Below are 27,568 nucleotides of genomic sequence, written 5' to 3'. Positions count from 1 at the left end.
TGGGAAATATTGACTCACAGAGAGCATGAGTTCTGGAGGAAGGAATCACGCGAGAGGGCTTCATACATGATTCAAATCTATTGCCGAGTAATTTATAGGTTGTAAATCTCATTAATCTAGCCAGCGATCGATAGAGATTAAGCATCAGACTCAAAAGAAATCAATCCCCAGAACATGACAGGGTATAAAGCAGAAATTTTCCACCCAAACAACCAACCCCGACGAACCAGAATGAATATTTACATAACCTCAACCGTTGAACCGATCTCAAAACAAAGCAAATTCTACATACACTGCCGGTAAGCTACTACAAATTGCAGTGTTTTACAAATCATCCACACCATTCTCTCTTGGCTTCGCGGGATCATCAACAAAGCAACAAAACGGAAGCATGTGAACGGGTGTGCGCGAGTACGATCAGCGGACGAGTAGATCGCATTATTACCGATGTTTCGAGTGTCAAAACTGGCACGTCAAACGTGTTTTTACTTTGTAGTGGCGGCTTAAGCCTACCCCGACCGGGTGTTGTGCATTAATGCCCGCTTGTCAAAACAAAGTTGCAGTGCAGGGGTGCATTAAAGTGATGATTTCATTATTTTTAGTGATGGCGTGTACCCCGGGTGCAGAACTATTCCTGCATATGGTGGGTAGAATGTTGGCTAGAGGTTTTTTTGATAAGTGAAGAAACCAGCTCAAGCTTATGATGGGTAACGATATTCTATACGATAGACAGGAAGATATAGATATCGACTTATTACTATTAATTTACAGTGACGGTCAATAGATTAAGATCGTTTTAATGTCTGATTTTTCAACTACTACCAATTCTACCATCAGCTATAATCAAAATTTGGTAAAAGCATCTTTATCATCATTATTTTTTAAATAAATTTCAATGAAATCCCGAAATGATTGATTAGTTGTAAAGAATACAAAAAAAAAATTGACAAACCAAACAACTTTTTTAGACTGGACTGGAGTTTAAGTAAAAAAATAAAGCAAAGTGATGCCCAAAGCTAACATATGCAATTTTGTATGTGTGTTCTTTGATGTCAATGACCAATCTAAATTTGATGAATATAATAAAATATTATAATAGAAGCGGGCCGGTGGTTGATGCGAAATCGGCCTTCACACGGCAGGAACGGTGTTCATCTGGGCCATTCTCCCAAAGTGAGGGCTGGTTAACTATGCGGTAACAATAAGTCTAGTAATCCAAAAATGGTAGACATGGCCCAAGATGTCGTTAGGCCAAGAAAGAAGAAGAAGAATAGCAATACGGACAGGTCCTTCCTATCGAGTTGAAATTATGAAATAAAATAGTTTAATATGTTGGCCTAAAGTCTGAAATAACATCCCCTCCACTTGCAGCACTCACTATTCGCTACTGAGAGACTTTAAGATTAAGTAAAAGTTAGGCAAATATGTGAACAATTGTTGTAAGAGTTATATTTTATTATTTTAAATAATAAATTATACTAAAAAGTTTGAAAAAGATACGCTTTTGTGTAACTCAGTCACAAAAATAGGTGCCCTTGAGTGAAGGGGATCTTATTGCAAACTTTAGCCATATTTTATACCCATCTTTTCATGAGAAAGACAACATTCAGAATCGATGACATGGTTGATTCACACAAAACGATCGTTTAAAAAAACTATGTTGATTGTTTGAAATTGATTCTTATTGACGATTTAAAATATTAGGCTTATTGTTTTGTCCAGCACTATATATTTGAAGGCGATGATATTGATTACCTTGAAATAGTATGTTTGTAATTTAAACATCATTAATCTCATGGAAGGGTTTTAATGTTTCTGCAAGCACTTTAAAAGTTCTATCACATTATTATATACAATGAGCTTAAAACTTAATTACAGCAACCCCAAATCCTCAAGAATAAACCAGTGTCCGTCTTTGAAAGCAACCAGAAGTTTCATAATATCTTTTTAAACGAAAAACAACCTGAAGCTAGAAACAGTATTATGACAGGAACGAAGAGTTCGTATCGTATTTTTTACTTTAATAAGAATATTTTTGAAATTCTTATAAAAAAATTAAAATGTATAAAATTGCACATAAAAAGTTCATCTTAATATAACAAGTAAAATTTAAAAAAATCTACAACATGCAGCTTTAAGTGCTTGACTAAAGTTCTTTTTTCGACAACAATGTAACCTAACCTGTACGATTGGGACCAACAACCTGCAAGACAAATATACTCATAGGCAATCAAAAGGGAATAATCCAATTCGCCTTCGCAGCACGGTACCGCTGCAAGCTGCACTAAGGGAGTACCGACACTGATAGGATGTTGATTGGTGCCTCGATCCGGACAAAGCACTACAACAACATCCCACATCTCCCGATCGAGCATGGTTCACAGTCTCGCGTAGATGCAGCTGTGTTTATTACACCATCTCGGACAACACACGGACAGGCAGCAACTGAAACAACAGCACAACAACGCTGCTGTCGATACCGATGCACGGCGAGCTCTAGGTGTGACTATTTCGAATGCTAGCACGTGCAACACCGCATCACCGTAAAGCGAAGCGAAACACCGTATGTGCACAGATGGCTGGAGAATGAAATTCGTGCTTTCCCGTATGAAATATTTAACCATCCAAATCCACGAACGACAAGGATTTTCTATTATTTTGTTGTGAGTAGCGGTGCGGTATGCAAACAGGGCAAAGACAATGAGAAAATTCCACTGGCTCTGTTTGAATTAAATACGCCTCCACTCGTCCTGAGAGGACCGAGAAAGGACAAAGTAGAGACAGAAAACGCTGGAGGATGTGAAACTTCCCACGCTTTTTTAGGAGTAAAAAAAAACTCCTAAAAACGTGGGCGTCTTTAATGTTCTGCAGCGAGCAGCTCAGATCCATTATTGCATTAAAAGCAAAAAAGGGGTTCCGAATCGCGAGGACACAGGTTGACATCTTCTTCGAATTTCATGACCACACTGGCCCGAGCTCAGTAATAACATTGCACTAATGAAACACATTATCACCCCTGGTTGGGTTTTCTTGGTGAGTCCTCGCTGTACGCTAATGACAGCTCCTCTGGGGATATATTTTTAAAACTGAACCATAAAAAAAGGGCCCGGGACATTTCTCCGGGCGACAATGATGCTGAAGCAACAGGTGGCACAACTGTCCGAATTACGCGAAATTCGTCATTAAAAGTTGTTCTGAGATGGAGTGAAAGCGAGTGTGAGCTTACGGTGAAGTTTCATTCTGATCCTTTGAACATTTTTTTGTACGTGGGTTGTACAGTAGATATTATTTCGTTAGAGCACGTTGAGCGCTTTCGCTTTTTTTAAAGACAGCCAGTCTAATGTCTTGGTGATGATGCTGCAGGATGACGCCGCGTTGATGTTTTCTTTAAACATTGAGTGTGTTTGGAAGCTGTGTTGGCGCGTTGGTGTGTAAGCAGCTTTTCTCCACACACGACGGTTGTGTTGAGGTAATTGGCTTGCCTGCCACAGGTAACAATGGCGTCGAGTAGAGCGTAGAGCGAGTAAAGTTGAGGTAAGTTTTACTAAGCTACAAGTTTGTAGCTACTAGCAGCCTGTCTATGTAAACCACTATTTACTTTTCACCAACCTTTTTTCGACACTCGACACATTGCTGTATCGTTCGACAGCACACCCAGCTCATCTTACAAACCATTAAGCATCGATTCTTCGTCACGATGTCTCAACAGCTTACTCTTAAAGCGTCTCACTAAACATCGAACAGCACTAACAACCGCCCGCCCTTTTCCGCCAAATACTGAATACGGTGACGCAACTAAATGGCGATACGGAAAACTTCCACAAATGGAGCCGTCATGACGCGCGCTCTCTTAAAAGCTCCCATACTCCAGAGCGGCAGCACATTTTTCAATAAACTATCCATCTTATGTATTACAGCGCTTTCCCATCTCCATCACGCGGCAAACATTTCAATGTGTGCCCGCTAACTAGGTGCTGTGGTACACCGCTCGAGGTACTATAGCATTCGGCCGAACGTCTGGACGGAGGAGGATTTGTAACCCGTAACTTCGAGTGGCGAAAATTTGAATTGGAAAGCATCCGGTCCGCCAATAAACACGGATATGTCACGGGTTGGTAGCTCGCGCTGGTGATCGAACCACAAGAACGGCCACCGATCTTGGCCAGCATCAACTGGCTCGTTAGAATACATTAAACGACGCTCGTTATCGATGCCGTCCGTACCTTTTTGAATTAGCAACACCAATCGCGGACGTGGTGCAGAAAGAGACTTTGGGAGCCGGGAGCTTGGTTTCTTTGCTGGTCATTCTTTCGACACGCTCGACACGGTCTGCTGGAGCACAAGTCGCGGCGCGAATTAAGAAAAAAAAAGCGAGCTAAAATTATCAACAAGAAACGTATATTTTTAAACTTCACGTTTTCACGAAACACGTGCAAAGGAACGCGCCGGAGAATTAGTGACGGTACTTCCCGGCTGACGGCTACGGAAATAGGTACATGTTTTTGATGAAGCTTATCAGCTACACGCATTCGTAATTTAAAAATGTGTGGCTGTGGCAAAAGTTGAATTTTGACTAGCCGAATAGCTAGTTGCCAGTTGCGCTGAGGCTTAATCGGCTATCAGGATTGCTGCTGCGAGAGGCGAACAATATACTGGTGGAGTTTGTGTGGCGGAATGACCTGTCAATCAGCAAAGGAACTTGATGAAAAAGCGGAACATTTAGCACGCTCCAGTCAGTGTATGTCGAGCATGTAAATGATTATGAAATGTTCGGAATTTCAACTTAATCTCTTGTACTGAGATGGGCGGCTTTATCAATCAATCCTGTTGTATATTATTGTACTATTTTAATATTCTGCGTTGAACCTGAGTAAATTATTCAGCGTTCATTTTTGTCCATATTAAGGCTTCGATTATCTGCTTTCAAGTGCCTTCTTCTTCTTCTTTTTCTTGTTCTTCCTTGGCACTTCATCAACGAGAGGTCTCGCGGCCTGCCATGGCCTTCTGTGTGACTTGGTTTTACCCGTAGCCCTGCGCCCTGCCAGACGGTGAGGCGGTGTGGATGGGATTTGAATCCCGGTCATGCCGGGTGAAGACAGGCGCCGGTATCGCCTCGGCCACCGCCCCAACTGCCTTATAAAGCATTAATTAGAATGCATCAAGGATAGATTTCGAATCTCTGGATAGGATTCGAATCCCGATCCTGCCGTGTGAAGACCGGAGCCGCTGTCGCCTCGGCCACCGGACCGCCCTAGCATTATTCGACCCTTTAAAAATATGAAAAGTAGCCTTCAACGCCTAATTGCATCTAATCATGAGGAATAGCCAAAATCTCGTTCGACGTTTAATTGCGCCCTCATGCAAGTTACTTTCTCTGTCGCTATCAGCATACCACGCCAAACCCACCGGATGACATTTCCCTGGTCGATGATAACTACCTCGGACGAACGTTAGTGTCACCCACCGTTACTCACAAATGCGTCTTCAAAGAAACGTGTCATGCAAAACGGCTCACATTCCAGGGAACGAGTGCGAGATGGTGGTAAAATTTTGCAAACTACTACTGCAAGACTACGTCTACTACGGTCTAGTATTTGTGAAGCGGGATCTAACATTTGCATCCACCGGTTTCTTACTTCCTCAGCACCCCACCCTTGGCCATCTAAATCGCCCACGTTTTTGCAAAAAAAAAAACAAGACCCAAACGTACGACTCTCAAGCCCTTTGTCGGGCTCGTAATAATTACTCGGCTTGCACTGCATATGCAAATGCCTGACCGAGGAGGTGCACCAGCCCGTAGTTACTGACGGTGGGTTAACTGGACGTGGGAAGAGGAGACACGCTAGTAGTACAGTACAATATGACGTTAGTCATCAATCTGTGTCATGTTTCGGGATGACTTAATGCGAACGAGTGTCTCCGGACTCTGGCAAGCAGCGGTTGTCGTTGATGAAGGGTTCCGCAAAAGGGTTTTGTTTTTAACAAAAGAAAGCAACAGAGGACTTTCCATCCGTTTTCCTTTTAGGGATGGAATCGCATACCGTCGGTTTCAGCAGGTCAAGATCTCTAAATCTAAATTGAATTTAGAGTGAAATATGAGTGGAGGGAATATTCATCCAGTTAAACGATATCTTGCCTGGTGATCATACACCGACGAGTATTGTATTTTATTGTGCTCCCAATCGGTCGGTTGGACTTAAAAGCACTCCATCGGGATGAGCTTTTCATTTCCACGGGAACTTTATCCCGCAACCATACCGGAGGATTTGCAAAGAATTTATACCCTTTTTTCATCTTCGAAAGATGCTAGTGATACCGGCGTTCTACGGGGGAAGCAATTGAAATACGATCTCGTAACTACATTTATCAGCAAGAATGCAAAGACCCCTGCTTAAACCGCTTGCTGCCAGTCGAAGACACTGCTATGCATGTAGGTCAAAGGCAAGGGGCAATAAATTTACTACGATAAATCTCGCAAACTTCCAACGCTACAGTACGCGCCATCATGCGTGAATGGAGCAGCATCGTAAAATTAAATGCCGGTTGGGAAGTATGAATTCTTGCCCGTAACGATCGTAAGATAAATCGCAAATCGAACAAAAATGAGCTGGTGTTTGCACTGGTAAAGATTGTCTTTTGGTGTGTGGGACTAGCCCGAATGTTCTAGCCCTGTGCGGCTGGAGTAAATTTGGCTTTTGGGTGCGTTTGTTATCATTCGGTATCGGAAAATCTTTCAGCAGACCGTTAAGAAGCCGCTTCGATAGAACCGTTTGTGCTGGAGTGCAATAAAGCAACTCATATTCAGCCAAGTGGTGCTTATGTTAAGACACTCAACGGGTAGCAAATGGCTTGGCTGGCCGGGTTTTATATCACACTTATCTGGTAGTTCTTATTCGAGAGGTCACTCCAAGCAGCAATACTTCAAGTGAACAAAGTCACCTCGAAGTACCTTTAGCTATGGATACACTTTTGGTAAATTAGTGGTAAAATTGAGTGATTTTTTTTATAAATATTTCAGAGAACAGTCACACAATCTGCACAATAACTAAGGCAAAAATGAATCCTAAAATGGCAACATACTCTTTAACCTTAACGGTGTTTGGGTTATTTCACCAAGTTTATTTTCTAATATCGTAATTTTTTTATTTAACTAGCTTTTTCTTATTGTGCAGCAATATGTTAAGAAGAACCTATTAATAATTTAAAAGCACGTTCTCTTAAAAAAAAAATTAAGATTTCAAATATAAAACACCACAAGAACGACACTAGAAGAGACGACTGAAGTCTCATGGCTTAAAGTCTCTATAAACTAATCACTTGACCAACTATTCAACTTTTCCATTTAAAATACATTATTTTTCAACTAGATTCTAATATGATATCGATGAGATAGAAAAGGAAAATAAAATAAGATTTAATTGAACTCCTAATAAGTTAATTCCTATTCTCATCGAAGTGTCTCCAAATTAAAACTGCTAGCGATATTGACATAATATATCATCTAGAAAATGTAAGAGTCCTCAACTTATATAAATAGCTGATATCCTGAGAGCATTCAGTGAAGGATCTTGGAGGGTTTAGTCAGTAAATACCTAAAAATACCCTGGAGATGGTCCCCAAACAGCCTTGTGGGTCTCTGATTCCAGATTTACTCTTGTTAAATATTGAACCGAACTTTGTTTTAACTATGAAGGCACGTGTTGTATGAACGAAAAACACTGCACAAGAGTCCTTACACGGTGTCGTACAAACTTCCAACATCTTACCCATAACATCTTCACTATCATAACTTGCCATCCTTTTTGCCCCGTATGATTTCATTTCAAAACTGTATAAATAATTATAACTTCCCTAGCAAAAATGATTGGCATTTCAGACAAATATTTCCCAAAAAAAAAACTTCTTTACCCCCAAAAATCAAGTCAACTTTTTGACCATCACCGACCTTGCCCCACACTGTTGCGCTTTTTTTCCTCTACTGCTTCTCATACTTCTCTTCATTCACTTCACTTCACCTCATAAAACCACAATCAAACACTTAAAAATAGAAAGGAAAACCATGTGTGTAGAAACAAACAACCAACTTCACCATAAAGCCATCACCACCAAACTCCACTCGTTTCTTTTCGCGCTCACTGTGTCGTTCACTGTGGATTTCATTCGCTTAAATTAGTTACCGTTAAGTTAATATAGTACAAGCAGCCAAACGTCAAAAGGTGTGAAAAATACACCCGTCTGTGGTGCGTACATGAGTGTTTGTACGTGCATTGTAAATGCTCCCAACCAAACAACGACGGCTACCACGGTCCGGCTACACCACCGGACGAACAGGAAAAGAAGGCAAACGGTAGAACAAAAAAGGCAAACCCGCTTATCGACAATTATTCTACATCTATCGAAAAATTGCTCCAATCAGACGTACGCAATCGGTTGGCAGTGTTCCGCTGGAGCACGTTGTGTTTCGTACTGTTTTTTTTTTGCTTGTTGCGGCGTAAGTGATAGGGAATGGAAGGAATAATGGGACGCAGGCACAATCTGACGCGATCGGGCCGAAAGTGGCACAACAAAAATAGATCACTCAATCATCAGCACCCGAGCCCCGCCAAGAGCGCGCGGCCGTTTGATTGGGCTAGCTCGTCCGGATAGCCCGCGAGCTCCATAATCACAAGTGCCGGCCAGACAGTATGGTTTCATTTTCGGCAACCCATTTCCACCCGCCCGGTCACTTTTGCACACCAGCGGCCGTGGAAAATACAAAATCCATTTTCGTTTTATGAGCTGGAGAAGAAAAAACTTTTACACCACGATCTTTCGCGATCTCCGTTGACATGGTCACTGCTTCTCATTCGCACGGTACGCACTTGCACTGCAGTCAAAGCTCACTGAAGATGATCCGTCGATCGGTTTCACTGGTCTCGCGCACTCGTCTCGGAGCCGGCACGTGCCAGACCGACACGATGAGTGGGTTGACGCCTCGCGATGACAAATGCCCGAGGATGTGATCAACCTTCTTGACATAACAACGCGAACGAACGATGCCGCGGCTGCTTGTGCTGTTGCAAGCGAGCGCCCGTCTTTGTTATCACGACGAGCCGCAAAACGCACTGGAGTGGTATTCGAATAAAGCGGTGACGCGGGGGAGTTACGGGGGGGCGGGAGGGAGCCAGGAGGAGAGGGTTTGTTTACGAGAAGGGTGTGTTGTGTGTAATTGTTACACTCCTCCTATTTCTCGTGCACTACCGATGTTGCAAACAACAATACGCACCACACTATTTCACGCGAACGGTCGCGTCTATCTCGAACGTATCAGGAAAGCGCGCGTGCTTTGTACTGCCAAAAATTTTCGAACCGTCCTGGTTGGACTGTGAAACGCAACTGAACACCGTCCTGACCGGCATATCGCGTTTACTACGGACCGGCGTAAGTGGTCGGCACGTTCGGGGCAGTGTTGCTCAACCTCGTTCTGTACGGGTAGCCATAGCAACCGATATTTTTTATTGATATGCAGTACTTACTTAATTCAAGGAATGTTTCTTTAAATGGAATAGATTGTTTTGATTCATGTTGTTAGAAACGAAAAATACATAAATAAATATAATGTATTAAGAGAAATATGATGGACAAAACAATAAGACCCCATGCAGAAATGAATCCAGTCTCTATTAACTAACCAACCAACCATGCTTTACAATCCAATCTTGATACTACCGCTTTTGATACTTATATTTGAAACATAAAAAAAAATTGTTAAAACCATTACAATTATTATAAATAATATTCACATTATTGTGAATATTCAGACATGAACGAATCATTGCGTGGGAATCAAATTTTTTAAATAGTTGAAAAATATTATACCTAAAAAAACTGCATTAACGCATGACTGAGTTAATCTTTCTTCGAGCTTCAAATTATAAGGGAAACTATTAGAAATATTTGAAATAATTTATGGTAATGATATTATGGAGACAGTCCAGTTACCGAGGCCATAGAGACGTCTTTGTACGACTGGACCAAGTATCGAATCTCCGAAACTCCCCGTCAAATCTTGATTCCCGGAGGACTGGTAGATTGGTAATGGAGACTTGGAGTTATTCGATTTTATTCCGTACACTCAACTGACTATTCCGCCACGGGTAAACTGAGGCAAGGCAGTCAGAATTCGATGGCCAGCCCTAAGACTATTTAATTTACGTTCCTTACGTGCTTTTGCTACGTTTTTATTAGAATGCCAAATAGTGAATCATAGTAGATTGCCAGATGGAGGCAATAGCATCCTGGTTCAATTTCGGCACTACAATCTCAATAGCTGTATATATAATATAATACCGGAACGGTTTGTATTTGACATACTAAAGTGTGGTGCATTTAAACTGGATTGTTACAAAACGTTGCAGTAAAATCCGTATCGATTTCTTCAAGGGGATGTTGAAATAGTTTTCATAATTTATCGTTCAAAAATAGCCAGAAAATATTTAAAAAGCATTCGAATCGTTATAGCTCTGATCAAAATGTCCCAATCGGTGCAGTCCAATAAACTATTAAATTGATTTGCTCCATTGATTTGATCAACCCTGTCTACGCGATTCACATTCACCCGTGCCCGACGATCTTCGGGTGGTTCATTCGGGTGAATTCCAACCCTTGGTAGCCGTACGTGTACACAGGAACAAAAAACAGACACCCCCCCATTTTCTCTCTCCGTGAATCTCTTTCTCTCGCGCGCGCACGCTCGTGTGTTGGATCGTATGCGGATTCATTCTTCAGCGGTCGCGCGCGTTTCGGGTTTATGTTTATGCTTTCAAGGCCAACCACGTGCGTGACGGTCGGTGGTGCTATGTTTCGTGAGGTGGACACTCTTTTTTTTTTCTTTCGTGTTGGTTTGTTTGCATATTTTTTGTTCGTATCACATCCTACCCCGTGTTGTGAAGTACGTCTGGTACACCGGGGAGGTATTTTTTTTTAATCTCAATTAATCGTCAACCGGACGAATGGGTATCGGGGTTTTGTGGGTGCATAACGCATCCGCTACCGTTGGCGCCGCCAACGCATACGATTTGTCATCTTCGCTGAAGATAAATAGAGGTTGCCTTTTTAGTGTCTGTGTGTGGCCACGATTTTATCATAACGTGTTCGGGGCCGTCCATGGCGTCTGCTCCTTGGCCCAGCTCGATAATGTAATAAAAATCGAAAGTTCCATCCAGGCACCGAGGGCACCCGGAGGATGGCCGGTTGGGAAGTAACTGGTTCTGGTGCTTTTATTACTTCTTCACCAAACAAGGCAGAAGGTGGTGGTGTTTTTTTTTCGGTTCGCTTTCAGATCAAATGCGTTGTGGTTGCCTTTGGAGCGCACCGTTATTCTTCCGCCCTGTCGGTTGGTAATTGTATGCAGTCTGCAGTACCGTGCACACAACAGTGTGTCAAGATTTCAAGGATCCCATTCGACCACTTTTACCTTTCGCGGCTCTGCTGGTGTTGCTTCTGGGTGGGAGCTTTTTAAGTGGAAGTACAGACAGGATCGCGCTTAATAAGCCTGTTGCCAAGGTAAACTTATCACCCTGCCAGTTGACTGCACACGGGGTATGCAGGTACACCATTTAATATGTATTAAGCAATGATTACATTTAAGGCATAATGAACAGCTGCTGAGGAGGTAGCGTGAAGGTTACACGTACAAGCTAATTTATGGTTTAAGCAAAGAGTTTCTTGTCCAAATTTTCAACAGTTCACTTTAAAACTATTTTTATCACAGTGCAGATAGGAACATTGAACTTATTAAGAGCTTTTAAAAAGTTTGAAGAAAAATCTTCCTCAAACTTATCCTTCTTCGTCACCCAGCTCGGCTGCTTCACTGAAGGAAGAAAAAACCAACGCTGAAGGTACATTCTTTGGCCCATTTTCATGCAATTTGTTCGAAAAACTTTCACAGCTTCCTTTTTCCAGTTGCCGAGGCTTTCACTTAACAAGTTATCGGCTGCAAAGTTCGTGGCTTGCTCGGGTGCTCGGGTAGCCCTTCACGATGCACTCTCGATGTGATAAAACTCAATTGTGCAATTGATTGCTACTGACACAAGCCATTAGACAAGCGATCTTGTACCACAGGGAAAACATTTTCATTAGTTTGCCGCATTTCTAGAGTTTTCTTTTCTTGATGCGAGTGAATCTTTTGTTGATTTGATTTTAAATTTTAAATTTTATTTTAATTTTTTGATAAGAATTAAATGTTCTTTGGAAAATTTGGAAAATAAACATTTTAAGTTATTTATTTTTCAAATAAAAATTGAGATGTTCAATAAGCCTTTTGCAGATTTTTAATGCCTTTGTTGAACCTTAAGTTACTAGAAAAATATGTTTAATCATATTTTAATTAATTTGTTTAATTATTTTGCCTCAAATTCTAAAGAGGTTATTTAACGCCGTCTCATCGCTTCGGTTGCAAAATGACAGAAAATAATTAAAGGGACGAAAAACGATGGAAAAACGGTCCCAAACGGAAGGGTGAAAAATTATGGTCCACCAAACTCACCCTTGAGTAAACGATAACGCTACCCTCGATAACGCAAAACCCCCCTTTTAAATGATCCACAAGTGTGTTTGAGATGGCAATCGTACCCACCGATCGTAAAGGAGGACCCTTTCTTTCCGAGCGACGCGCAGGAAGAACTTACCTGAAATGACAAAAACAGAAGGATAGAATTTTATTACAAAAAGGTGCTTTTGTTTAGTGTTAAATAAATGGTTTAAAAAAGCTGCTTGATGTTTTTGACACGTTTTTTATAACTTCATTCCGGGAAATGAGAATTATGAAGATTGATTAACAGGCAAATTTGTTCATCTCGAACCCTAGCTCCGTATTCCACGCTGATTAGCATTGTCGAAACGAACTCAATCCCCGCTCATCAATCTTAATTCGATTGGTGGCAATTTTATGAGCAGCTCTTCAAGTGCAGTAGCTGTCTCGCTGGAAGTGGCCGTTGGTCGTAAAAATAAAAATTATTTCATCGATTGCACTCGATGCAATGCCGTGGGGTGGCTTTCGTCGGTGCGGTAGAGAAAGGAGCATCAGTTATTCTGTGGTGGTCGCGTAAAGTCGTTAAAAGAAATTCATTTTCTGGCCCTCCCTCCCCCTTTTGTATATTATCTTCCGCACGCGTTTCACGTGGATTACGTTTACATGTGTATTTATTTATGATCATACTGCCAAAATGCCGACACCGGCCGGAAAAGAAAGGGAGGTTTGATTTCATTTACGTGAGCATTAAATGGTCGTAAAACTCTGTCGGCTCGGTCGTAGCTTGCATTCTACCCAACACGAATGTTGTCACCGCGGGGCAAAAAAAGTGGGAACTGTTTCATTTGGTAAGGACGAAAATGGGAATGCATGCAAGAATGATTCGTTATCATTTGGCGTGGTTAAAGTCATTGTTTTCCCTGTTTATACTGTGTCGTAAACTTTGACCTACAAATAAGGGCTACTAGCGTGATGGAACAATTGCAATAAAAGAACAACCGAACCAGACTCCAGTACATAACCATTCGGTGCCTCGAACAAGCCAGATAGATTATGGTGGCTCGGCTACTGACAGGTAGCATTACAGCATTGCCATTTTCTGTCCACGAGCAGGCAAAACAGGGCAAACAATTTTCAACAAGCTATCTGACCCATCGGAAAACGCAATGTGATGAAAAATTGCCTGAAATGCTGGTCAGTGCTGGAGAGGAGAAGAAAAAAATACAACACACCAGAAGTTATAAATAAATGTCAGTTTTGCGCCCGATAGGAAGTGCACGAAGTACCGAGCGCGATACGAAACATGTCGGAAGTTTTATGAATACAAATAGTTGGGTGCGTTTTCTTTTTTCTTCTTTTTGCTGCATCAGGCATCGGTTTTCGAGTCCCATGTACATGGTTAGGGAAATTGTTGACATCGTGCTCGGGCTGATACAAGATACGGAAGAAGTTGCGCCTTCCGAAGGACAGGATGAGTTGTCGAAAAATAAGAATCTGTCTTTCCTTCAGAATGTTTGGGCTGGAATGTGTCTGATTGTGTCTGTATTGTGAGTGACAATCACGTTCTTAAGAATAGTTCTATCATACATAAATATCTTTGACACGCTTTTTCGTTGAATGTGTTTGTTGTAACATTATTCGAGTTTTACGATGTGTTCCTTTGTTATTATTCCTCAGCATCAAAGTCACAAAATCATAACTATTTAATGCTCTAGCCCTAATCTAGAGCATTAAATGTCTAATTATCTTTTGCTAGCAAGTGCTCTAATGTCTCCAAAATTAATCAAGAAAAAGAGCTATGGCTAGCAAATATAAACAATCCTTTTGTTGACAAAATTCAACGTCAACGATCGACCAAATGACAGCTGACCGTGGCTGTACGCAGCCGTGTAAGGATGAGCTACGTACGCAGATAAGGGAGAGCCAAACATTATGCCGGCCTTTAACTGGATACTTTTTTATTTATTTATTTATTTATTTTTTGCATAACTAAGCATTTGCAATATTTCAGTTCTTTCTGGGTCTTAGAGATTATTTGCGACTCGGTCTTGACTACCAAACGATTGTGTATGGTGTTTTAATATCAATTTTTCCGAAACAAAATAGAATATTGCTGGTATCCATTGGGATAATTTTCGTTCGTCGAGAAACGATATTCACAAGGGCTGGTATACTGTTTGATAGTGACGTGAACGCTTTTCTCTTCATTTCTGCATGTCGGCATTATCTCATAGATGGTCAGTGAGTTAGAGACAATAATGTCCTTTTTTCATGATATTTTTCTTCTGTTTTTTGGGGTGATCCGATGACCGACGCGATACAAGCGCCGAACTTTACACTGCAGGACTTGGGATTGAATGATTATCCTGAGTTAAGGAATGCTATAAATGGCAGGTCAAGTCTTCTCTAGGTTATAGTTCCAAAGAAGGAAGGAGGAGGACTCTTCACCGCTTTATCCAGCTGCTGCGACCTCGTGATGCAAATATACCGCAATAAAATCCAGATATAACTTAAAATAAGGTTTTGGTCCGTTATTTTGACTGCCTTAGAAGTAGTTGATTTTAAACTCGAAGTAGTTGTATTCGATCATTAGGAAGTACATTAAACTTTAAAATTTTCTGCTCAGGAATACGACTCGTCGAACAAATCTTCATCTAAAGTTCCTCGTCGGTCTTCGCCGTAACAATTCCAAATCATTTAATACTGCTGTAATATTTTAACTGTATCTTCTTTCTTGGCCTAACGACCTCTTAGATCATGCCTGCCATTTCTGGCTTACTAGACTTATTGTTACCGCATAGTTGGAAAGTCAGTCCTCACTATGGATGAACGGCCCAGATGAGACTTGAACTTCGGTCCTGCTATCATTTCAACTGTATACAAAGGACAAAGAGTCTTTTAAGTGGATCTTTATTGCACAGGATCACCTTAAATATCAGCTCTGAAGCTTTTTTTTTATTCATAAAGCACGGCCTCACCGTATTTCTCTCCGAAGCTTTACAGTACAATTTTTCTAGTATGAACTGCGAATAATGTAGCAGCTACAAAGAATGGCTTAAAGCACCACACAACGCCAAACTTATGAAGTAGCAATCAACAATGAACATATCGTTTATTGGCAACAACCTCCATACGCAACCTGTGTCGTAACGCACTTCGGGATCATTTTCCTTGCATCACCCAAATGTGTACGTGACACGCTCAATGGCCGAATGTATGCCACTCTGAATGGCGTTCCACTTGCACAGCACGCGTTGGCTCAGTTTCAGGTTCAGTTGTTGTTAAGCGATACTACTAATCTGAGATTCCAAACCATCATTAATAAACAACTAACTGTGCCCGGGTGGGATTGCCTGGCTGGGACGTACGTTCCAGGTGACTAGTGGAAACTCTTTGTACTTATGGCAAAACTCATGATTTTGACCAAATTCGTTAGTGTTCCACAGGCGTGCGTCGTTGTTGAAGGTCAGGCAGGTTTAACAAATGATGCATTGCATGCTTAATTTAAGCTGAAATTCGATTAAGTTCGAGTGTTTGGGAAACTCCCAAAAAAAAGGTATACTGTCTGGTTAATTTAAAAATTCATTCTGATATAGGTATAGGTATTTATTTAGCTTGATATTATCTATGCATAAGTTAGCAAGGTTTGTAATTTTATTAAAAAATTGCATTCAGTTTGATTTTTTTTACCAATTTGATTGTACCATTGTGCAGTGAACATGGCGTAATGGAGCCCATTTGATTTGTTTTTGTTGACAAATTTTTTCGTTGTTTTTTTGTCTCCCCCGTTGTGGTCAAGTGTGTCAAATGACTCTAATCACATTCTCTGCAAGTTTTCGACTCAATGCAGTGTGCGGAAGAGAAAGAAACCTGTGGTGGTGACTCCGACGGCGGCAGATGGTGTACGATGTCCCTGAAGGTTTAGCCAGTGTGTCTAAAATTAGATTCCAGGTTCAAGTTCAGCGCCACACCTGAGCCGATCGCTTGCGTAGTCCATGCGCATCGCATTTACGCGACTTCTCCATGAAGCGTGACAGCGGCCTGGGGTCTGGGTGCCAGGAGTCAGACGAATGTGAAGCTCGCCACCAGCAAGCAAAAGGCATATCCGAAACGACCTAAACATTCCAAACGGACGCGCTTGAGGTTGTGTTTTTTGTCGCATTCTCAATCACCGGGCCACGGTGACGAGGACTGGGGTGGTCTTTAACGTCGACTATATGACAAAGTGGGTGAGTGGCATTTGAGGGGGTGAGGCGAGGGCAGCAGTCACTTATGTCGGATTGAAAGACAAATGCAAATAAATTTGTAACTCCATCTAAAATGGGCGGCTCGTGGTCGTTTAAGTGTCATAGCGACGCTTAATCTTCTGTCCGCGTACGACTCGTCGGAGGGAACCTCGCCATTGGCTGGCGTCTTTCCGAACAACGAAAGCTGCTGTCAGTTGGGCAACGTTGTGAAGGTCCTGATGGGTAATTTTGGATGGATTGAGAAATTTTGCAAACTATGTAATCGCCTTTAACAATACTTCATACGCAGCTCTAGCTCCTTAACACACACAAAATTGATTTATTCTTCGGGAATGAAGGTAAATCAATCATTGCAGGCAGCAACTGACCTTATCCACACCGAACGATACTGAATGCCGAACGGTATCCTACCATGAAGCGTTCCTTCGCAAGCGTACCCGTTCGGAGTCTAAAAGGTAGCTTAATTAGTTTTTCCCATAATAAAGCACCGTGTTCGTGAAGCGAAACACAATTCACCTGTTGCTTGGTGATGGCGGAACGGTTCGATTCGTCGAAGGCCTTCATTGTGAGACTTGCATTATGCTTCCAACAACTCTCTCAAATTGATACATATTGGCTAGCGATAAGGGGTCTAGTGTCAGGAACTAGTTTGCTTCCATGAATCTATTACGTAGCTGGTAGATACAACACATCGAGTGAGGAACAGTATTTATAGCATTGCATCCGAGAAGTCAATGGATCATTAGACTCCATAGGAATAGTTACTCGCAGCTGCCTAGAATGCGATGGCTTTCTCAACTTCAACTTCATCTTGCCAGTCCTTGGCAATTCTTCTTCTTCTTCTTCTGTGGCACTACAACCTCGAGAGGTCTCGGCCTGCCATTGCTGGCTTTCTGTGACTTAATTTTACCCGTAGAAAAGTAGTCAGCCTTTCGTACGGGGAGGCGGTCTGGATGGGATTTGAACCCCGGCCCTGCCGTGTGAAGACCGGCGCCGCTGTCGCCTCGGCCACCGGACCGCCCCATGTCCTTGGCAATTATTAATCTTTTATTTTATCTCTGAACTTGATGCATGAAAAACTGTGCTACGGATGTATTATATTCTAAAGTCATCAATGCAAATTATGCAATATATGCTGCATGCATGGTAGGTTTTCTATGACCATTCATAAATTTAGTTTTAAAAAAATGTCCGTTCTTCTTGCTTTTGATGGGCATGTCATGAACAGATGAACAAACAGGGAGTGGGCTATTCCAAAAATCTTCTTCTTCTGTGGCACTACAACCTCGAGAGGTCTTGGCCTGCCATTTCTGGCTTTCTGTGACTTAATTTTACCCGTAGAAAAGTAGTCAGCCTTTCGTACGGGGAGGCGGTCTGGATGGGATTCCAAAAATAATATGTCGTTATTAGCAGACACCAGTTGAGTAATGGTCACCGGTCCAGACTTACCTAAGTATATCTTTGAAGCTACGGCTACTTTGTTCAAGCGCCTTTTTGTCTCCGCTGTTTGACCGAACGGATTAGCCATTGGACCCAAGTTATTGAACGATTTAGCCATAATGTATATACAGGGCAGGAGTAAAACTCTTTCTCATCTACTTCGAGTGCCTTTGATAATCCAATAACACTTTCGTCTGTCCAGGACCTGATCGTTTTTATTGAAAGGAGAGAAGATGTTGTAATAGTCGAATGGGTTAGAGCCAGTTCAGGAAGTTTTTTCCAATAGCAATTTATTTGCGCTGATAGTACTATTAAAGAAAGAAACTGTGATTTGAAAAGTTTTCTCTCTGCGATGAAGAGTTATTTTGAGGTCATTTAGGTATTTTATTTAGGTCCATTAGTATTATTATATACCCTGCTCAAGGAACAGAGTGCAGGGAATTTAATTACTTTATTTCACAGCTCATTGACTGAAATTCATTGCATGAAATCTCACCAAGCAGTAGCTTTCTCTATCCGAAACACTGAATCTCCTCAAGTATCATCGTCTAATTAGACCGCTAACACACAAAACCATCTGGTGTAAATATATTATACCACAGTTGCCATATACTACCGCTCAGCAAAGCCCCATCAGTAAGGAAGGGGGCGCAACACCGACCGGGGAAGATGCAGAAGACTGTTTGCGTATTCTACCGACGCTAACCACTTTGACATTTCATCGATCGCCTGACGGACTACCGGCTGAAGTGTAGCTTTGTACGGGCCGGGCACGGTGATTTGATTGATACGACGAGGTGATCGAAAAGGGTAATCGGTGGGTGGAGGGGTGCTGTAATGAATCGCAGCAGGAAGGTTGGCTTATCGTAAATGCATTTGTCAGAAAATTAGCTACGTGCAGTGCTGTTTTAATCGGCACTCGTCAAGCACTCGTCGACGGCGTACGGTACGAGTACAAAGTGCGCTGGCGAGCAGGACCGGCAGGTATCGGCTCACATTGCCGATGCATCATTCATTTGCATTTGCTTTCCGCAGTTCGTTTTAAACCCTTCTTCCTGTCATTCCTCGTCTTTTAAACCGTTTGTCTACAGAGATTGAGTTACTTCGTCGAGTAAGTGTACACTTGGTAGGTGCGAAAAGACACACAACGCAGCAGTAGAAGTGAACGAATAGATCCGAGTTCGAGTGTCATCGTTCTTTTCGATGACGTTTTTGGGGATTTTTCTTTGTTTTTGGGTTATGGTCTAAAATAAGACTTGGTTTGTTGAGTTTAAGGTGAAAGAACGATAATCATTTTTGCAGAGAGTCATGCTTTAGTAACACATTTGACAAAGACTCTCCAAAAATTTCCAGCAATTTTCTATTCCCCCATTTGCTCAGAAATAATTTAAAAAAAACTTAGAAATGCTTAGAAAAATCGCCGTCACTTACTTGCATAGCTGAGGCCAACCTTTTCCTTCAGGCTCTCGGTCAGGTTTGTGCGTGCCGAATCGGTTGAGAAGGGTGAGTAGGTGATGTTTTCGTGGCGGAAAAACTCCGCCATCGTGTTCATCAGCAGATGGCCGGTTTGTGGTCCTGCCACATTGTAGTAACTCTGTCGTTCGTAGAAATACACCACACGGTTCCACTTGAAGCTGTAAGAAAGAAGCGCAAGAGAGCGAGAGTTTTAAAAGATTTCTTGAAATAAGCTTCGACGTATAAGTTTGGTCATCTTAGCATAATGATGCTAAAATAGAATAATAACGATATTGCCACATTTTGGGAGTTTTCAACACAGTTTTACATCTACATTCTTTGTGTGCTTCTTGCAGAAAGATGACTTCCACAAAGCACCCTTTCTCATTCTGTTCACCGTTCCGTGGCTTAATCAACCCAAAACGTTCCGGATATGAGACTAGATTCGATAAAATTTGATGACGAAGGTGCGTCCCACCCCCAGTAAGCCAGAGCCGGTCAACAAGTTCACCCGATAGGCGTTAGAAGCTAATGACGGTTGGGATCTTTTCTCAATGGATTGAAACTTAGGGCGCTGCCGGGAAATTGACACCTCTGCACAAAAACCCTTTCGGCGATAATCAATGATTAATGGTAGGGATGAGATAGGTTAAAGCATATTGTTGATGATAAGCTCGTTGAAAATAAATATAATATCTCAACAAATTTAAATGTATATTGGAAAGTTTTAAAGAAAAGCTTATACTTACTGCCGTATAAGTTCAATCATGAAGAATGCCATCCGTTTGAAGCTGACCAGCCCCGTCCGGATAAGCATGTGGAACTCGTTTTCACAGTGCGTCTTTGGTTCCTCAAAATCGAACGTGTATCCGGCACCGGTTATCACAGGTATTCCATCGTTGTAGATATATCGTGCGATTCTAGCAACAGGCGCTGGGAAATAAAAAAAAGTTAGAGTCAACATTAATGCAACATTTAAAGTAAAGCTGCAAATAATTCATTTCAAGTACGTGTGTTCATTTTCGGTTCATTTCGAATGCAACGTATAACGTTCAGCATGCAGTAACGGTTGTTGTCCAGGGAAGCGTAAGCTTTCCCGCTGCAAAAGCGTAACCTAGCTGCGAGCTTTCAAGGCGTTACACTGTGCGTTACGCTTTCGTAACGCACGCTTCAAATGGAGGCGCATGGTACGTGTGCCGGTCGATATACTCGGTTGACTTGTTTATTTGATTGCTTGAAATTGCTTCCAACCCGGTTTTATAGTGAGGGTGGGTTTGTTGATTTTTTTATTGCATTACGATGTTATGCACAGACTGAAACGATGACATCGATTTACATCCAACCAAAGTGCGGTTAACGATTGGCGCAAGGAACGACCGGCCTGCAGGAAACCGTCTGAGGGTTTTATTGTTGCATTAATATTTTAACAATCGTACACTAAAGTGGTTTTGAACTTTTGTTTTTATCTGCTTTCAATTGAGACATGTGATTAATAACATTTAATCGTAATGAAGGTTAACAGGAAAATCAATATTAATATTACCCAACGAAACAAAAAGGAAGGAACAGTATGTCCTGATCTGGATATATTAATTAAAGCTTATCACTTACATTTACAATCAAAACACGTGTCATAAGAACGAAATGACTCCAGATAACACACACGCACACAAAGGCCAGCGTCCCATCGAAAGCACACACAGATCGATACGGTTTGTTTACCCTGGCCGTGAACACCAGTAGCAGCCGGTGTGATAGATATCGCTTGTGATTCTATTTAATTTGATTTCATTTAGCCGGCTCCAATTGTGGTGTGTCGGTTAATGTTTGCTTGCCAGACGGTAACAGCTGGCATAAATGAAGTCAAAATGAACTTGATATTCGGAAGCTTTGATTCATATTTAATTGAAACTAAGCAATCATTATAAGAGAGCTCTTTGTTAATTAAGAGGCAGACGATGTTTTGCGATAAAGTGCAATTATTGACTCAAAAGGTAGTTAATTACTGTTTTCGAACTATCTGCCCATTCGTGTGGAGTGTGCGTGAAGCACTAGATTGAGTATGATATGTGTTTAAATATGTTATTGTCAACTTGAATATGTACCAGACTATTCCCGTCAGACGATCATATCAGAGGTCAACGGTTCGCAGTCGTGGTTGAACTTTTTTTTTTTAAATCGATTCCGAGTACCTTTTTCTCATTCTCATAACCAAATAGCCAAAACATGCTATACAATTGATTGATTCATTGGTTGAATTTCTTATTTTTGGCTTTTATTTTTTGGCTTTTATGAGTTTATTTTTATTGTTCGCAATGGTTTGGTAATTTTTACCAGAAAAGTAAATTAATGAAGAAAGTTAAAAAAATTGTAAAAGTAATAAAGTTTTGGAGTGATTATTATCAGTAGAAGTATCGAAACAAGTAGTTGAAAACACTAGATATAAAAGTGGTCTTACTATATTATCCGTCACTGAATATTTGATTGTAAACTTTAGTTACTGCATGCAAGTGTAATAAATAAAATTTAAATTGACGTCATTTTCAGTTTTGATACAAACATTTTGTTTTGCCTCAAAAAATTACAAAATCCTTGCATGAGATTTAAAAGGGGAAAAAATAATTTATTTATACTTCTCTTTTACAGTGCGTAACATAATAAAAAAGGCTACTAGTTTTTTTGAGAATAAATAAAAATATTAGCGCCATAGATAAACATTATGGTCAGCAAAAGTGTAGAGATTATACATTGCGTTACTAATTGTAAAGTTTTTTCACTGAGTTGAAAATAGTTTCATACAGCATAGCTATACTGCCACTTACGAGAATTCATCGTTTTTGATGCAAATCATATTTTCATTACAAAGACAAAAAAGACTCAGAATCGATTTTTTGACTAACTGTTGTTCAAAAAACAACAAATTTATTTAAATAAAAGCAACCATTCTGGTTGTCTACTGGAATAATTTCTCCTTAATTCTATTTATTTATTTATGTTTATTATTAAGCCATATTGTCACCACCACGTATGATGACTGGTATGAACAAGGCATTTCCTTCTCGTTATTTGCCTTATCCCGGGAAGTGTCTCTTTAACTCTAGCTGAATTTAAAAAATCGATAAAACACACAAAGTATTGAAAACAAACGGAGCTTCATTCTTACCTAAAGCAAAATCACAGCTTGGCCCAAGGATAAGATGCCCGCAGGAATCACTCCCGGTACCATCCATCGCCATCACCGTCGCTCGAGCCTGCTCGCACCGATCATCGAACGGTATCCACCGGATAGCAACGTCAGCCGGGATGATGCCTTCGCGGCGGATAAATCCTTCCGCCTTTTCCAGCGCCGGCTGCACCCGGGGCAACGACGCCTCGACGCTCGTGTTTGCCGGCATGATCACCACGATCCGCAGCTCACACGTCCACCCATCGATGGACGATGCGACCGGGAAGGACACGTTATCCGCCGCACCGTATCCCGGTACGTTTCCCGGCAGCCGACGATTGAGTGCCGCACTGGTGCGGACACAGATCGCTTCACACGGCTTCTGTGCCAACCGTCGACAGCCACACTCAACGGGGGTAGGCAACAGCACAACAACGCCGAGCACAAACAGCACGAACAGCGTGCAGACACACCGATAGCAGAGCACCTTTTTCCATCCGGGACCACCGAACCAGTAGCAGCGCGATGTCCTGGTGCACATTTTCACCTAATGCGGTTTTGTGGTTAGCCCGCGCACACTACTACTTATTCTGCGGTGGCGCCAAGACGTCACGGGGGTTTTTGGGATTTATTTTATTTCTTTACTCACGCGCGCACGCCGGCTACGCTTCGCATTCCACTTGTAACTGAGGATTGGGTTACCTTTCCCCATTCGGTTTCGCCGACGACGCAGAACGATTTTTCGTCACCATTTTCGTTCACCAGTTCAGCAATCTGTCGGCCGGCGATTCGTATAATCCCAAGCGGGACAGCATTCCGCCAATAAAATCAACACACATATGGGCGTCACTCGGCACTGGGGCTATTTGCGTACGCGTATAGCCTTTTTTCCCGGTTTGTTTGTTTTTGTTTGTTTCACTTTTTTCTTGTCTTTGGCTGCCTCCGAAAAGCACAATCAGCATAAGCTTATTTACTGGAGATGGTTGCGTTATGCACTGTTAAAAGGAAAGGATTGCTCACTTATGTTCCTTTGAGATGTTTATCTTTCTCCAAATTTTCCCAGCTTGAAATTTTCTCTGGTCTGGGAAAAAGGAAAGGCTGAATGACTTTCTGCTAAACCGCAACCCCAAAAGAATGGCATCAAAAGGCGAGGAATTAGCCAAAAACCATACGCCTATGAATGATATGGCGTATCAATCAGTCTGTCAGAGCAAAGGGGGGAAAACTTTTCCCTTTTTTGCACGATTGCGAATTCCGTTCCTATCTCTGTGTGTGCTGCATTTTTCACGGTTCCCGGCAATCACTCAACCAGGTGAACGATTCTCAAAAGGCTACCCGTGAAAGAAAGAATGTGATAGCCAGAAAAAAACGGCTACCATCACCACCAACCGAACGGCTGGATTCGTCCATCTTCACGGACAGCCGGCCATTGATCGGACTTGGGACGAATCGTTTCCGGCTAATTAAATACTCGAAGATAGATTACACTGTCGACGGATCGGTATGGTCTGGGCCGGAATCTTTCTTCACGCGTTCGTTCGTACCGGTTTCACTAAAACCGCGACTAAAGACGAGGCACAAGTAAGAGAAAAAGAAGGATCACGTTTCCCGACTTTTGTTGTTTTTGAACCACATTCGATTGCCTTCTGGCCGGTTGATCCTTTCCCAGCGATGGACTTTGATGAGCAAGTGCCTGTTGATGGAGGTAACGGTTTTATCTGAAATGAAACGAAAGGAAAGCATATTTAGTCAATTTTGGGGCCCGTTGATTTCAAAGTGGGAAAGAGTGGGTTCGGGAAGTCCGGCATGAACATAGAATGATGATGAACCATTTATCTGTTTTATCGGGGGGGTTTCTTCTACTTAGCGGTTATGTCGAGCTTGGGCTACGTTACCCAAGAGGAGATAAATTACGATTGATATTCCAATTGATGTTTTGTTTATTCATGAAATGTGCTATTTATTCTTAAGTGCCATCGCAATATTCAAATAAAATGGAATAGCATTCTGTATAAAATTACTTTTAGTATGGGAATGCTTTAACTTCCTATCCTCGCTGTCAGGTAAGCTAGAGCTAATAAATATGAACACCTGCTGACGCACGAGCCTATATAGTAGGTAACCGGTGCAGATGACACTTAATTTCGTAGGGGTAGTGAGAGAAGGGTGGCTCTCGCTATTTGTTTTTTGTTGTGGGTCAGAAACGGTTCGATTTGGCAAAGCGCAAAAGCAAAACTGCAACATGCCATGATTAAGTGGGCGCATGGTAAATCCAATTTTGTATCGCACCGGGCAATTGATTGCCCCCGGTTCGATGCGTGCTGAGTGGATGAGTTTTTGACGAAGAACAGAGACGACCTTTTTTGCGCGATGAAATTTGGTTTATCGTCCGAGGAAAGGGAAAAATGTTTGATGTTCTGGTTGTTTATCAAGGTTTTTTTATATTAACTGAGGCATGCTTGATGCCTGTTGAGGCAGGAGATGATTTTATTGGTTTTGTAGACTTTTTTGTGCTATTTTTTTTGTAACGATTATCAAAAACACAAAAAATCAAAATTCAAATTTTGCCGGGTTTAAAGACTGTATATTATCATCAAATTCATTTTATAATATTTTTGAGGAAATCATTATTGCTCTAAACATCTTTCAAATCCCACATCTTTATGGGGATGGACATTTGGACTATCTCGCTGTCTGATTTTTATGCTACATTGATAGATGCTTAAATAAGGTTTAATGATTTCAACACATGGAAAAAGAAGCGTCAATAGTTTAACTTTTTGTTTCGTAATATTATGTCGATTTATGTCGATTTTATTTTAATGTTCGGGGCTTTGCGTTACATTCAAACATATTTTTAAAAAATATCAAATTTTCCGACATAAAATAAAAAATTTTAAAAACTGTTCAATTGATCACAAACGAACCGTAAAAAGGTAAATAGGAAAGCGATGGATCAAGACCCTTGGAGGGCTCCTAAGTGGAATAAAAGTTTGAGCATAGTTCGAAAAGTCAAGCGGAAATATCATTCGAGGATCCATAAGAACTTTGGATTGAGGTTCCTAGCATCGCTAATTTTGCTCAAACGAAGATAGGAAAGCTCGGGGCCCAAACATTTTCTTAGTTTGCTTATTCTGTAATCGGCTCCCGGAATATGGAATGAACTAGCAATAAATTATAAATGTACAACACATGAACTTTTAACTGACAAGGATTTAACAGTTACAACTGATCTTTTGGAGGTATTTCACTCGATAATTGAAATAGTAAATCATCATCAATAACTTAAATACTTATCAAACTAGCTCGTATTAATGTTTGAAAATTTAAGGAGAAGATGTATGAAAAAATATTAATAATTGATAATTGAGTTTCAAAAACCTACGCTGTAAATTTTAATTGCCATTTTCGTGAATGTACCAAATTCAAAGTCACTGCAAGTGGTGACAATCAAGCTGAATTTTTTAAATCTGAATTTTATCTGAATCTTTTAAAATGTCTCTTCTTCTTTCTTAGTCTTTAAAAGCAGATTTTGTATATGTATGTAAGAGTTTGTGTATTCTTCTTCTTCTTAGGCTCTACAAGCTCAAGAGGTCTCGGTCTGCCATTTTCTGGCTGTTTCTGTGACCTAATTTTATCCGTACGGGAAGGCGGTCCGGATGTGATTTGAACCCCGGGTCTAACGTGTGCAGACCGGCGCCACTGTTGCTTATGCCAACCCTACATATATGTCTATTTGTTAAGCAGCATAGAATAGAATTAGGGGTTGATTTGTTGATTTATTCAACGATATCCTCGTTTCCATAAAGCCCCATAACCTCACTTTTGGTCTAAGCTCGACGTACAGAAACAAACCGAAAAGGAACATCCAAAAGTAACGCTTCGTAACGCTTTTTTTGTCTGTTAAGCTCTGTTTGCTTGCTGGTGCGGTCGAAACATTCAGACAATAGGTAAAATTATGTTTAATTGTAGTAGAAACAGTGATTTGGTGAACAACGTTAAAACATTCTTTTGTCTGAAGAAAAGCTTATATTTTCCTGTCATATTTGGTGTTTCGTTACGGCTTGTTATTATTTTATTAGCAGCCTTTAATTTGCTAGGTTTTACAGGTTTAGTGTCAAATGATTTATAGAAAAACTTCTTTTTTACCGATCTGTAATATGTATATGTATTATGCCACTTCGCAGCATTGATCAAACCCAAGAAGAAAATCTCGAACAATAACCCTTCCGCTCTTGAAGCTTTTGTTAAACAGTTCATCATTATTATGGGGATTGTTGTTACGTAGCACGTGACCATCTGCTTATTGCGAAAATCGAATTAAATTAGGCACATTATTGCTACCTTGGCACCTTGATTGTGAAGCAATAGAAACGCCGAAAATGGTTCACGCACACACACACACAAACACTCTCGCCGGAACCAGGTGCGTGTTTGAAGTGAAGTACCTAACCTTCATTTAACCCAACACCATGCCCGCTATCTAATTACCGAACTTTGACCGTAACCTTGCGAGAATAGTTGACGAGGGTTTTACCCAGAGTAAACATCCCAAAAACGGCATCGGTCCACGTACATGAGGCAGCCAGCCCGCGTTTGAGGGTGGAAAAAGCCCGTACCATTCTTCGCACGCCGTTACGATCGTTTCGATTCACGCAAAACCCCTTCGTCCATCGCTTGTTAAAGGAAGCAGCAACCCTCGTGCACCTTCCTTGCTGCTAGAATGTCTTTCGCTTGATCACCTTGAAC

The 27,568-nt window shown here is 41.3% G+C and overlaps 1 protein-coding gene across 1 annotated transcript in view; it reads right to left on the bottom strand.

Annotated features, from left to right (window-relative positions):
* LOC118502768 (atrial natriuretic peptide receptor 3) overlaps positions 1 to 27,568 on the bottom strand; it is a 66,464-nt gene that overhangs the window by 14,276 nt on the left and 24,620 nt on the right. The window contains exons 2-5 of the mRNA XM_036035358.1: positions 22,817 to 24,537; positions 20,403 to 20,586; positions 19,630 to 19,832; positions 12,617 to 12,668 (exon numbers count right to left, since the gene is read on the bottom strand). Coding sequence (XP_035891251.1) covers positions 12,617 to 12,668; positions 19,630 to 19,832; positions 20,403 to 20,586; positions 22,817 to 23,360 — 983 coding nt within the window. The 5' untranslated portion in view covers positions 23,361 to 24,537. The remainder of the gene's footprint in view (positions 1 to 12,616; positions 12,669 to 19,629; positions 19,833 to 20,402; positions 20,587 to 22,816; positions 24,538 to 27,568) is intronic.

This window comes from Anopheles stephensi, chromosome 2 (assembly GCF_013141755.1).
Source record: "Anopheles stephensi strain Indian chromosome 2, UCI_ANSTEP_V1.0, whole genome shotgun sequence".
Taxonomy (NCBI): Eukaryota; Metazoa; Arthropoda; class Insecta; order Diptera; family Culicidae; genus Anopheles; species Anopheles stephensi.
This window is presented reverse-complemented; position numbering and strand designations above follow the sequence as displayed.